The 14153-nt window shown below is 40.5% G+C and overlaps 1 protein-coding gene across 7 annotated transcripts in view; it reads left to right on the top strand.

Annotated features, from left to right (window-relative positions):
- Nucleotides 1–14153, top strand: part of uvssa (UV-stimulated scaffold protein A) — a 56567-nt gene that overhangs the window by 31851 nt on the left and 10563 nt on the right. For 3 of the 7 annotated variants that reach the window (XM_029441212.1, XM_029441209.1, XM_029441210.1), the window contains exons 10-15: nt 1776–1956; nt 5309–5422; nt 5791–5974; nt 6047–6158; nt 10742–10916; nt 11021–11322. In XM_029441212.1, coding sequence (XP_029297072.1) covers nt 1776–1956; nt 5309–5422; nt 5791–5974; nt 6047–6158; nt 10742–10916; nt 11021–11114 — 860 coding nt within the window. In that variant the 3' untranslated portion in view covers nt 11115–11322. Of the gene's footprint in view, nt 1–1775; nt 1957–5308; nt 5423–5790; nt 5975–6046; nt 6159–7482; nt 8121–10741; nt 10917–11020; nt 11323–14153 lie in introns of those variants that run through there. The other 4 variants (XR_003832897.1, XM_029441211.1, XM_029441214.1 and 1 more) reach the window with 4 other exon arrangements.

Raw genomic sequence — 14153 nt, 5'->3', positions numbered from 1 at the left:
AGAGCGTATGGACAGGACCATAAGTTCAGGAACCTCGGGCTGCAGCTGACACTTATTTTCATTATCCATTAATCTGCAGATCAGGAATGAATTCATCTTTGGTCTATAAAATGGCCTTCACGTCATTGCATGTTTTGTCCAAACTCCAGACTATTCAGTTTACGATGATGTAAGACATAGAAAAGCAACAAATCCTCACATTTGTTAACCTAGAACAGGGGTCGGGAACCTTTTTTGGCTGGGAGAGCCATAAAAGCCAAATATTTGTTTATGTATTTCCTTGAGAGCCATATATTTTATCAATTTGAACGGAACTTTATGCGTGCATTTTTTAAGAAAAACACGTCTCCGTGTACTAATAGCGGTATCAGTGTTGCATTGAACAGGTGCTCTTTTATTAAATAAACTAAACGCTTAAGTTATTTATCTCATCTTTCAGTGTTTACTGCACGGGGGTCAAACTCAAGGCAATTATGACCTATTTAACCTCTTATGTCTGTTGGTGTTGTTTTTGTTTGTTTTTAGCGCCTTGAGATTGCTTTTAGTTTTGAAAGGCGCTTTACAAAAACAATTTATTATTTTTATTATTATTATTATTATTATTATATCCGGCCCGCGAGAAAATATCATATGTCTGTCATAACTGGCATCAATGCACAGCACAACCACGGGAAAAGACATTTGAGGAAGTATTTAAATGTGTGAATGAAATGAAAGTTTTTGGAAAGCAAAGAGAAAGACACCACAGATCTCTGGGACGATGTGAGCTGGACTGTTTGTGCGACATAACGAAGCATCTCACTGTTAAACCTGCAGCTTCAGGGCCGTGTGATCACGGACATGTATGATGCCAAGCTGCCTGTGGGAGACTCAGATGCAGAAGGAAACTTTGGTCACTATGTGTTTCCAAACACTGACAAACATCTCCACCGCTGTGTTCCCGACAGCATTCTGCTGATCGACTGAGAGCATTTGCCGACTTTGCTGCTCAGATATTTTAATTGAATTGCTCAGCAATCCGTCTGCAGTTGACTTAAATATGTTCCATATCTTTTTGCACTTTATGTGTACCCTGTTCAATAAATGTGGACCGTGTTTGGCCCTCGACGTAGTCCCAGTTTTTAATGTTGGCCCTCTCTGTGATTGAGTTTGACCCCCGTCTACTGCTTGCTTTGCGCAGTTTCTCCTCAGCTGTTTCGCGAAGGGCGGGGCTCCGCCCCCTACACACACACACACGCACGCACACACACGCACGCACGCGCGTGTAAATGTGTGCGCTGTGCAGTCAGAGACAGAGCGGAGGAAAGGAGATGGGAGAACTAAAAACAAATTCGCTGCTAAAATTGTCTGCGAGCCATATCGCGTCATCAAAAGAGCCATATATGGCTCGCGAGCCATAGGTTCCCGACCCCTGACCTAGAACCATCAAATATTTGGCATTTTTGTTTTTAAAATGACTTTCGATCGATTAATCGTCTAATGATCAAAAACCTTTTGACCAGAAAGAAGGTTTTGAAAAAACAAACACTTAAATCATTTTTAAGCTCTTGAACAAACAAGATCAACATATGACTTCAGTTTAATTTTTTCTAAAATTCTGTTTTAATTTGACCTATTTCTTTTTTATGTTAAGTCCCAAAAAGGTGACTTGAAATCATGATAAAAAGCCAAAAATACAATTTACTGTATAGAATTACTTGCGGTAAATTTAGTAGGTGGCACATTTGTTTCATATGGGGTTTATGCTGCATAACTTCCTCATTCTCTGTTTACAGGTTTGGATCCAGTTCCTTCCACCTCAACAGCACCAGTCACAAAGGAAGCTCCTGCTGAAGCTCCTCCTCGTCTTTCCTCCAGGCAGCTGAAGCGACTTGCAGAGGAGGAGCAGGATCCAACATGTGCAGCCGCCACACTGCGCCGCCTCACGCAGAACCTCGCTCTGCCTGCAGAATCCAGGTACACCTACTGACACGTGCTACCACTCTACCTCCTTCTTCCTCTCATTATCCCTCCCACATTCACTTTATTATTTACAACTGTTGTTATTGAAACTTTTTCACATCACCTTACAGTGATGTGTGACTGAAATGAGCAGGGATGCACAATAAGGATTAAAAAAAAAAATCAAAATTTTAAGATGAGAGAAGATATTGTTCTATTTTGGTTGTACCATGTGTGAATAGCCTGTTTGACAGTTAGCCCTTAATCCTGAAGCCTTGGAGTGTTACTGAACCATAACTTCGGCCTGGAAGGGAAGAAAGCATTGTCTCTGTGTTCAGCCAGTATCGATGTACTCCACTAATAACATTTAAGCTTATTCCAATTCTTTGAAAATTGTATCTCCAGTTTCAGGCGAGGGAGTTAAATACATTATGTGAAGCAGTATCACAAAGTGCATGGCTTTATCAGATGGAAATATTTGTAGAATTCGACAGATTAAGTTTAACAGGTAGGTTGTATGCGTAGTTACAAGATGCTCATATTTAACATTTGAAAAAGTAAATTTGATTATGAACGTTGATAAAAAAAACTAAAAGTACTTAAGCCTAATTGGAGTAATCATGATGTGAGTCGTTGAAATTGATCGTACAAATCTCTACAGCATGGTTCTTTAGAGATATGCCACATTGCCCTATGATGCCAAAACTCCACTGACCTTTGAGAGCAGCACTAATGTTGAGGGCCTCTGATGACTGGCTGAGGAGATCAGTCTTAGTGCCCGAGAAACTACAGATGTGTGTTAGTGCAGTGCTGCCGTCTGATACCTCATACAATATCTCAAGAAAACACCTTCTTCAGAAATGAAATTGGTTAACATTAACATTTAACTAGTTTTACAACTGTCTTAATAGAGTTCCCTTCAGCTTCATTTGTGCTGTCCAGTTACTCTGAGAGTCCTCTTTCTCTTAAGCCGCTCTACTAACTGTGTTTCTGTCAAATGTGACAGTTGACCACAAACTTATAAGTTGGTTAAAGCAACATTAAGTATTCTGTATTTTCGTAATTTAGCAGCCCTACAGTTTCAGAGTGCAATTCAATTACACTGCTGTCATAAATATGGACAGCTGTACACGTGCATTTGTTTTGATTACATCACTTACAGGACTGTCTCAGAAAATTAGAATATTGTGATAAAGTTCTTTATTTTCTGTAATGCAATTAAAAAAACAAAAATGTCATACATTCTGGATTCATTACAAATCAACTGAAATATTGCAAGCCTTTTATTATTTTAATATTGCTGATTATGGCATACAGCTTAAGAAAACTCAAATATCCTATCTCTAAATATTAGAATATCATGAAAAAGTATACTAGTAGGGTGTTCAACGAATCACTTGAATCGTCTAATTAACTCGAAACACCTGCAAGGGTTTCCTGAGCCTTGAAAAACACTCAGCTTGGTTCAGTAAACTAAATCACAAGTATGGGGAAGACTGCTGATCTGACTGCTGTCCAGAGGACCATCATTGACACCCTCCATCAGGAGGGTAAGACACAAAAAGAAATGTCTCAAAGAGCAAGCTGTTCACAGAGTGCAGTTTCAAAGCACATCCACAAAAAGTCTGTTGGAAGGGGGAAATGTGGCAGGAAACGCTGCACAACCAAGAGAGATGACCGCAGCCTTAACATCATTGTGAAGAAGAGTCGCTTCCAGAATTTGGGGGAGCTTCAAAGACAGTGGACTGAAGCTGGAGTCCAGGTATCAAAAGCCACTGTTCACAGACGTGTCCGGGAAATGGGCTACAATAGCCGTATTCCCATGGTCAAGCCACTTCTGAACTCAAGACAACGGAAGAAGCGTCTGACTTGGGCTATGGAAAAGAAGCACTGGACAGTTGCAGAGTGGTCCAAAGTCCTCTTTTCAGACTAAAGCAAGTTTTGTATTTCATTTGGAAGTCAAGGCGCCAGAGTCTGGAGAAAGGCTGGAGAGGAGCAAAATCCAAGTTGCTTGAAATCCAGTGTGAAGTTCCCACAGTCAGCGATGGTTTGGGGAGCCATGTCAGCTGCTGGTGTTGGTCCACTGTGTTTCATCAAGCCCAGAGTAAATGCAGCTGTGTACCAAGAGATTTTAGAGCACTACATGCTTCCGTCTGCTGAAAAGCTCTATGGAGATGAGGAATTGATTTTCCAGCATGATCTGGCACCTGCCCACAGTGCCAAAACCACCAGTAACTGGTGTACTGACCATGGCATTACTGTCCTCGATTGGCCTGCCAATTCCCCTGACCTGAACCCCATAGAGAATATGTGGGGTATTGTGAAGAAGAAGCTGAAAGACACCAGACCCAACAATGCTAATGAGCTAAAGGCCGCTATTGAAGCATCCTGGGCATCCATAACACCTCAGCAATGCCACAGGCTGATTGCCTCCATGCCACGCCGCATTGATGCAGTAATCCGTGCAAAAGGATTCCCAACCAAGTACTGAGTGCATTAATGGACATTTTCAAATGTTTGATTTTGTTTTGCTGTTATAAATCTTTTTTTTTACTTGGTCTGAGGAACTATTCTAATTTTTTGAGATAGGATTTTTGAGTTTTCTTAAGCTGTAAGCCATAATCAGCAATATTAAAATAATAAAAGGCTTGCAATATTTCAGTTGATTTGTAATGAATCCAGAATGCATGACATTTTTGTTTTTTTAATTGCATTACAGAAAATAAAGAACTTTATCACAATATTCTAATTTTCTGAGACAGTCCTGTATGAATGATCAAAAACTAGCAAGTCGACAACTTTTCTAACACAGCCAATCATCAAGCAAGCGTAACGCAAGACACTCCAATATTTAGGCTGCTAGTCCAACAGCAAGAAGTCCGCTCTGTCTCTCAGCCTTTTATTTCACCAAGCTCTGGCCAGCGACTACCAGCCAGCCTGAGATTTACTTTTGCTCGATCTTGTTAGCTTCTTCCATCAACGTCCTCTTCGTCACTTACGTGAGCTTGCTCGCTGCTCCGGCTTTGGTGCAAAACCGGCGCAGCTAGCAATTAGCCTTATTTTGTCTTACTTTTAGACATCAGGAACTCCATAAATAACCGGGAGTCAAGGCAGAGAAGCTGGAGAACATCATAGGGAAAACCAAAAAACCTATTCTCTATAAAATATGATGCAGTTTCACCAAAATCAACTTAGTGCCGTAATTATTTCCACACTTCTCCTGAGAGATCACCAAAATTGCAAGAACAGGCGTTCATGGCGCATAGTGGGACATTCTCCTTATTACAAGTCAGTGTAGCATCCAAATGACTTTGAAGCTGTTATTTTAAGGTAAAAGTTACATAATGTTGCTTTAACTCTCCTCCAGCAACAGCTCAGGTCCCAGTTCATCTCAGAAGGCTGTTGATGCTCCTGTGGTTCCATTTGGTTTGGACCTGTACTACTGGGGCCAGGAGCAGCCCAACGCTGGCAAGATCATCAAGTAACGCACGCAAACACACACACACACAGACACACACACACACACACACACAATGTATCACTGTACAGTTCAGTGGGTCGGGTGTTTTGTCACTCAGAGTGCTTCATATTTATCAGGAGGAAACAGGAAGTAGAACAGTAGAATTATAATCTGGCATGGTTTTATTTGAATGTCTGAATGAATGTCTGTGTATATGTTTCAGTATTTTATGCATGTGGATTAAAGTAACACAAAACTCCTTCTATATTTGCTTTCAAATCGGACATCTTTCAGTTTTTATCACAATTAGTTTTTACATTTAATTCCATATAGCAATAGAAGTGTCTCAAATGGTTTTGATTGTGCTCCTTTGTCTTGTCCTTGTGCAGGTCGGCCTCTCAGCATCAGTTCTGGGTTCCTATTGAGGTGGACGAGGAGGTGGAGAACAAGGAGCTCCTGGCAGAGAGCAGAAGCAGATACATCTCCTTCCCTGGGAGCTTCACTCCTGTCAGCCATTACTGCAGTGCTCCACTGGACAATGGAAAGCTGTGTCAGAGACAGGACCGCCTCAAGGTACCAGGGCAAACACAAAGGGATGTTCCCCAATGGTAGTGTGCGTGTTTGAGCTGTGACTGTGTCCTCCAGTGTCCTTTCCATGGGCGGATCATTCCTCGAGACCAGGACGGACGAGCCTGCATGAAGGAGGACCGTCTAAGGGAGGAGCAGGAGGAGAGGAGGAAGAGGGAGGAGCAGCCTGGTGAGGAGCAGCACACTCACACAGCACCTCACACTCCTGAATTCTGCAAAATTTAACCAAAATCTGCTCACACCAAGTAGCATAAAAACAGTAAAAGCTGCACTCATACTGATGAATATGTTGGGTCCAGTGTGTGCAAACTGCATGCAGAGGAGCAGGTTACAGTTCAGAGTCTATTCAGAACCTATGAAGAGCTTCTGCAAAGGTTGTGCAAGAGCAGGAAATAGTAATGCTGCAAACATTCCTTTAACATAATGCTAATGTTGTATTGTGTGTTTCAATGTTTACCAAAAAATATCCAATCAAAGTAGCTGCTTAATTATGACATTGACAAAAGCAGAGTGGATGGAGATTGCTCACTAACACTAACAGCATCAGCAGGAAATCTCCAAGACAGCTAGTACGTGGACTCTGAGGTGTGTGTGTGTGTGTGTGTGTGTGTGTGTGTGTGTGTGTGTGTGTGTGTGTGTGTGTGTGTGTGTGTGTGTGTGTGTGTGTGTGTGTGTGTGTGTGTGTGTGTGTGTGTGTGTGTGTGTGTGTTGTTAGTGAAAATAATGTCACTTTTATAATAGATTTGTGTGCTAACGAAAGTCCGGGCGAGCCTGGTTCTTGCAGTTTTGTACAGAACCACTGATCCAAATAATTTTATACAGGGCACTGCACTCCCTCAGGTCCACTATGGTGTCAGCCAGTCTGGACTGGGTCATACTTATTTAATGGGCTTTGACTTTATTGAGCCCATAAAATGTAAAACTTTCATGGCAGCTTTTTCACTCATGATGCGTAGACTGTAGCGTTGCTACTGTAAACGTGTGCATAGACTCACTTCAAAACCCAAGAAGCAGCGCCATGAGCACATCCTGAACGATCACTGTACTAGTTTATTTCTAAATACAGTTTACTCGTGTTTACATTCCACTTACTATCTTTTTTCTAGGGCTTTCAGCACATTTCATTTTCTGAAGAAGACCATGAAATATGGTTGTAGTATATATGGTATATGTACTGTACTGAAATATATTGTTTACTCATTTTATAAGTTCTCAAACCAGAGAATCTTGTTTCTCATAGTCAGAGTCCTCCAAGCAGCTCTCATGTGTTTTGCACTGAGCAGTGGCTTCCGTCTGGCCACTCTGCCATACAGCCCAGATCCATGGAGTGCTGTATTTTTTCTCAAAAATACATTAGTTGTGTCTCAATTCAGGGGCTGCAGCCTTCGGAGGCTGCATTTGTAGACCGATTATGTCACAGCGTCTGCGACAGGGGTGTCCCATTTCGGCGACTCCTTCAAATGCAGCCAACAAATGCGGCCTGCTTTTCCCAGATTTGGAGGGCACATCTGATGTATCCTTCACGGCCGCAGGCCCAAGATTCATTGCGCGGCCGGAGACGAAAAATGCCGCTCCTCACCCCGGCAGTAACGGCAAATGGATATACTTTTAAATGTAAGTATTGGGTTTCAACTCGCTCGAATAGCTAACCATACAAATGTCATAAAATCAAAGGACCTTAAAACATAACATTTTCACTAAAAGGATAGGTTAAGTTACGGGACGTTAGCGGCGATGCTAATTAAGCTAGCTACTAGGAGCTGCTGTACGATTGAGCTCAGCTGCCGGCATCCGACCTAAGTTAGCCTTTGGAAGTAGAACTTTTAAGATCTTAACTTTCAAACCTAAGAGTTTTAAATGTTGATTTGTATTTTACATAGATTGTGGCGATTGTATAGATAATTTATACTTCATATTACCTGCTTAGTTTTCTGACAGTTGAATATCACTTTAAGTCCAGTGCAATTGTTGAGATTGATAATATATATTTTATTATTTATAATATGTGTACTTATTTTGCAACTTAATCTTCTTTTGTTTAGTGGTGTATAGCTAAACCTGTTGTAACATTTTGTTTTGTTTTAGGGAGAAGGAGACGTAGGCAGAAGAGAGGAGAGGATGGAGAGCAGGGAGAGGATGGAGAGCAGGGAGAGGATGGAAACTTGTTGACAAATGAAATTGAAATAGATTGAAATAAATAATATATATATAATGATGAATATATTGTGTATTTAATTTACATGAACTATAAATGAAAATTAATGAAAACTTAGCAAATTATTGATTTCAAGGTTCAAGAAGAATTTATTTAGTACATATGATTTATTAATTTAGAAAAGGGATTATTTAATTTAGAAAATTACCTATCAATGAATGGAAATTAATTATCGAACAAAGAAAATGATTGAATGATTATCATAAACAAAAGTATTATAAAAATATATAACATTTACAGTATATACAGATAAAGTTTGCTGCTGGACTTGGATGGGCTGCCACAATAAAGCCCCTGGTGTCTCCTGATGCATCATCTGGGGTGGTCTCCAGAGTGTGTATGAGATGCCCCTCCACTATCTAAAATACATTATGTGCTGGTGATAAAGCACATCTTCAATCAAGTTTGAAAAGAAAAAAAGTAAAGTGTTATCTCTGGTTCCGTTTTCTGGTTCCGTTTTCAAGTCTGAGGGTGGATGTGAAATTTCAGTTTTTTATTTTTAATACATTTGCAAAAAATTCTGTTATCACTTTGTCATTATGGAGTAAATTATGGGGTAGCATAACGTTGTAACACAAATTGAAGGGGTCTGAATACTTTCTGAACCCACTGTATATATATATGTATATATCAAATAATGATACATATACACAATTATTAGGCAAGTGAGTATTTTGACCACATCATAATTTTTATGCATATTTTCCAACTCCAAGCTGTATAAACTTGAATGCGTATTGGGTTTAAGCATATCAGGTGATGTGTATTTGTGTAATGAGAGAGGGTGTGGCCTTAGGAGATCAACACCCTATATCAAGTTGTGCATAATTATTAGGCAGCTTCTTTTCCTCAGGAAAAATGGGCCAAAAAAGAGATTTAACTGACTCTGAAAAGTAAAAAATTGTAAAGAATCTAAGATATTGGGGCGTGATCACAGAACCATCAAACGTTTTGTTGCAAATTGTCAACATGGTCGCAAGAAACGTGTTGAAAAAAAAAGACGCAAATTAACTGCCAAAGATTTGAGAAGAATCAAATGTGAAGCTACTAGGAAGCCATTATCCTCCAGTGCTGTCATATTCCATAACTGCAACCTACCTGGAGCACCCAGAAGTACAAGGTGTTCAGTGTTCAGAGACATGGCCAAGGTAAGGAGGCTGAAACCCTAACCCTAACATTTTTTAATAGAACTTACCTAATAATTGTGCACACAGTGTATATCATATGTATATCATACTAATAATAATAATAATAATAATAATAATAATAATAATAATAATAATAATAATAATAATAATATTGTAATATAATAACTTAAAACTATTGATAATAATCTGTCTGTCTGTCTGAACAAACCAAAGACCCCCAATGTCTAATGGATGTGTGTGGCCTGGCCCCTGCCCTGACACACACAGACCACAGTTGGAGGGGCTCAGAGGTGATGACAGAGAAAAGAGCCCTGCTGAACACTGACTACATCCAGAAGTCTCTCTGTCTCTGTCTCTGTCTCTGTCTCTCTCTCTCTCTGTCTCTCTCTCTCTCTCTCTCTCTCTCTCTCTCTCTCTCTCTCTCTCTCTCTCTCTCTGTGTCTCTCTCTGTGTCTCTCTCTGTGTCTCTGTCTCTCTTATTCTCTATTTTCATTCTTTTCAAACTCCTCTAAGATCAAAAAAGGAAAGTGACACACACACACACACACACACACACACACACAGGTGTACTTAGGAAAATAGTTGTTGCTAAAAGAGGAGCAGCTGCATTTAGTGTGTGTGTGTGTGTGTGTGTGTGTGTGTGTGTGTGTGTGTGTGTGTGTGTGTGTGTGTTAATTGAAGGTCCAGTCAGGGTCAGATCGGCTGATTAATAAGGCCCCCCTCCACACACTCACTGAGCGGGGTCAGTGTTTTGACAGAGTGGATCCCATCACAATCACAGTGTAATTACTTTGCATTTCTGCAGGTTTATCTCTAATTCCACTGCAGTACGTCATTAAGTAGAAATGTCTCTTCGTTTAGCCCGTCATTACTCTGCTTTACACACGCTTTTACTTTATCAAGCAGAATTATGTCATTACACTTTTCATTAACACAAGAATTGGATCCAAATGGGCCTGCACACTGTTTACTACACCTCTCTGTAAAACTGTGCAGGATGGCTCTTTTCTCTTATCAGCTCTAATGACTTCATTACAGACTTTCTGTTCAAGCTTCAGTCCTTAGGTGTAGCAGTGAGACAGGAGCTGTGCACATCATCTTGTCCTCGTACAACCAAGTAAAGCATGAAGTCAGGTTGGAACTTTTTGAATAGGTTCAGTCCAATCTGAGATTTGTATAAATAGCACAGCACAGCTCTGATGAAACAAACACTTCAATTAAAGCTGGCCCAACTAGAGCCTCTCCAGTATTGTAGCACCTGCTGAAACTCTGGCTAAAATAACAAAGACAACATGACAACCATGTACAATATGTTCATGAGCAATTGATGGAATCTAGAGATTTTCTTGTCACTTCACCGTGCAGATGATGTGTTTCTTTCTGTTGTAGACTGGCGGGATGCAGAACTGATGCGAGACATTGAGGCAGCAACAGGAGAAGATCTGGGTTCTGACAGGCTGGGTAAAAAAGGAAAAGGGAAGAAGAAGAAATACCCTAACCTCAGCGATCTGAAGCAGAGCACCAACACATCCCGTTCCAGGCTGGAGAAAAAAGTCCTCAACAAGTAAAAACATAATTTCCAGGCCTTACTTTATATTAACTAAAATCAATTTCTTGAATCTGTCATTTCCTGTCTTCCTCTCCTCTCTGTTCTGTCCTCCTCTGCAGGAGCGCCATGCGCAGAGTAGCTGAGGTTATGAGTAAAGCTGACAGGAGAAAACATGACAAGTTCTCCAACCAGTTCAACTACGCCCTCAACTGACCTGCAGCACATTGCATCCATGGATGTGCACATACAGGATATGAATCTGATGACAAGATTTTAATGAGCCTCAGCCTGGTGTGTGTGTGTGTGTGTGTGTGTGTGTGAGGATGAATGTGTTCATGATGGAATGATTTACATGTTATACTTTTATTGTGAAAATGTTTAATTTGGTCAAATTCAAAATAAAAGTGTTGTTCTAATTGTATTCCTTCAGGTCGAATCATTACAGTAAATATTTAGGTTTAAGTGAATGAATATAACGGATGTTCTGTTAGCTGTCAATATGTAATCTAAATACTATAAGACAGGGGTCTTTAACTTTTTCAGGCCAAGGACCCCCAAACTGGTGTAGTGTGGCGCAGGGACCCCCTTGAAGAGGTGGAAATGTGATCCTTGTGTTTTTGAAAGAAGTCATTGATAGAACGTTGTTCAATGACTGAGCCAGCATGTTTCACATGTTGCAACGTGTCAGTGTATGGTACAACATGGATCACCATGCATGTGTATGGGAGAGCATTCTATCAGATATGCACAGGGCCCTGGCCCATTTACAGACTGACCCTGGACCTCCAGCTGCTTTGAACAGACTCTGACGAGTCTCCTGCTCAGTCACAGTCCTACTTTTAATTACATGGTAACCAGAGTCTTTTGTTCAGAGACGGCTCAGGAAAAACATACCACAGCTTGCTTGGCATCTTTATTAATGAAAGAAGTAGGGTGGGGTAAGATGAGACACTTTTTACTCAAGTAAGACAGAAGTACAATGACAACATCTACCCTTATTTCAGAGTGTCTCCTATCAATAAATATTCTAAGAATGCATTTATGACGAGGGCACTGAAAATATCTTCAGCAATCACTGGATCGGTTCGCAGCCGAGTGTGAAGCGGTTGGGATGAGGATCAGCACCTCAAAATCTGAGGCCATGGCTCTCAGCAGGAAACCAGTGGAGTGTCTACTCCGGGTAAGGAATGAGTCCTTACCCCAAGTGAAGGAGTGAGGGGACGATGGAGCGAGAGAATAGCCGGAGAATCGGAGCAGCAGGGGCGGTATTGAGTATTACCGCACCATTGTGACGAAAAAATCACGATCTACCGTTCGATATTCGTTCCTACTCTCACCTATGGTCATGAAGGCTGGGTCATGACCGAAAGAACGAGTACAAGCGGCCAAAATGGGTTTTCTCAGATGGGTGGCTGGCGTCTCCCATAGAGATTGGGTGAGAAGCTCGGAGTAGAGCCGCTGCTCCTTTGCGTTGAAAGGAGCCAGTGGTTCGGGCATCTAGTAAGGATGTGTTCCAGGCACGTCCAGCTGCGAGGAGACCCCGGGGAAGACCCAGGACTCGGTGGAGAGATTATATCTCCACACTGGCCTGGGAACACCTCGGGATCCCCCAGTTGGTGGATGTGGCCCAGAGAAGGGAAGTTTGGGGTTCCTTACTGGAGCTACTGCCCCCGCGACCCGATCCCGGATAAGCGAGCCACAGGAACACTTTAGGGTAAATTGACCATGTGACTTTTAAGTTTAAACCTGAGCATAATTTAAAACAATTCCATAGATTCTTATTTATTTTCTTAAAGCTAACTTAAACAACACAATACCAACCAAATAAAGTTTAATATTCAGAATTGTTTAATGTTTGCTATTGGTGATATCATTTGAAACATTTGCGTTGAATGATCGTCGTGCACTCCCTCAGCATTTCTCTGGAGTTCTGCTCTACCTGCTCTACCTGTGCTGTAAAGACCCTCTTTGCTTCATGTGTTGTACTGTTTTTACTCCTTTTACATCCTTCTTGTGTGTGTATACCTCCACAGGGTTGACGGATTTCCCACTCCATCTCTTCAAGGGGCATTGAGCTGTGGTGGATAGTAACTAAGTACATCCACCCAAGTACTGTACTTAACCCTTATGTTGTGTTCGGGTCTGCCGTGACCCGTTTCAAGTAAAAATGATATAATAACTACCATCTAGTTTTTTTTATTGGAACAAGGCTTCATGATATCCTCCACAACAGCTATAAAAACTACAAAACTGATTTTGACCATTTTTGCCAATTCTGAAGGTCTCTTTAAAGGAAAGTGTATCATTTGGTGTTCCGGTCTGGGAAGACCCAGCAGTGCATTGAAATGTTGTCAGTAAAATTAAATTACAACAGGATTGTATAGTTATGAATGCATAATAAGTTAGTTATGATGCAGTAAAAACAATATTGGATGATAGTCATTATTTTTGACTGAGTTAAATCATGTGTCAAAATTGACCTGCGAACATAGGGGACAGAAAAAGCTTTTGAACACAACACATGGGTTAAGTACACTTTTGAGGTACTTTTTTTTTTGCCCTACTTCTACTTCTACAATTCATACGCAAATATTTTACTTTTTACTGCACTACATTTTTCTGACCGCTTTAGTTACTTGTCAGATCATTTGTACAGTATATAAATCAACTAATAACTGATAATGTATAAATATAGATTAAGCCACCCAGCAGTATATAAAGTTATTAAATTAGCTCCACCTTTACCAGCTGCAACATTAAGTGATGAACACATCAATAATAATACATATAATACAATATTATGAATTATTCTGAAGAATGAGTCATTTTACTTTGTGTACATTTTGATGTTAATACTTTTTTACCTATACTAGATTAAGATTTTAAATGCAGTACTTCTATGTGTAATAGAGTATTTTTACATTATAGTATTGCTACATTTATTTAAGTAAACTGTTAATAAATTTTCCACCGCTGGTGTTGAGCCTCAGTTGCTTCCTCTCTTGTAAATTCTTGGTACGACAGCTTTCCTACAATATATAACGTGATAACCCAAACAACTTTATGCTTTAGAGACTTAACTGCAGTGCATTATGGTTTTTGTTCAAATACATACTTTACACTTCTTTCATATGCTTCTCTCCATCATAGCCACATGATGGGTGCTTCCTAAATTTATGGTCACATGACAACAAATGTGCAGTTTCCTAGAAACGGGGTGGGTCAATTTACCCCACTCTCCCCTACTTGTCA

The sequence above is a fragment of the Cottoperca gobio genome, chromosome 10, assembly GCF_900634415.1.
Source record: "Cottoperca gobio chromosome 10, fCotGob3.1, whole genome shotgun sequence".
In the NCBI taxonomy this organism is placed as follows: domain Eukaryota; kingdom Metazoa; phylum Chordata; class Actinopteri; order Perciformes; family Bovichtidae; genus Cottoperca; species Cottoperca gobio.
This window is presented reverse-complemented; position numbering and strand designations above follow the sequence as displayed.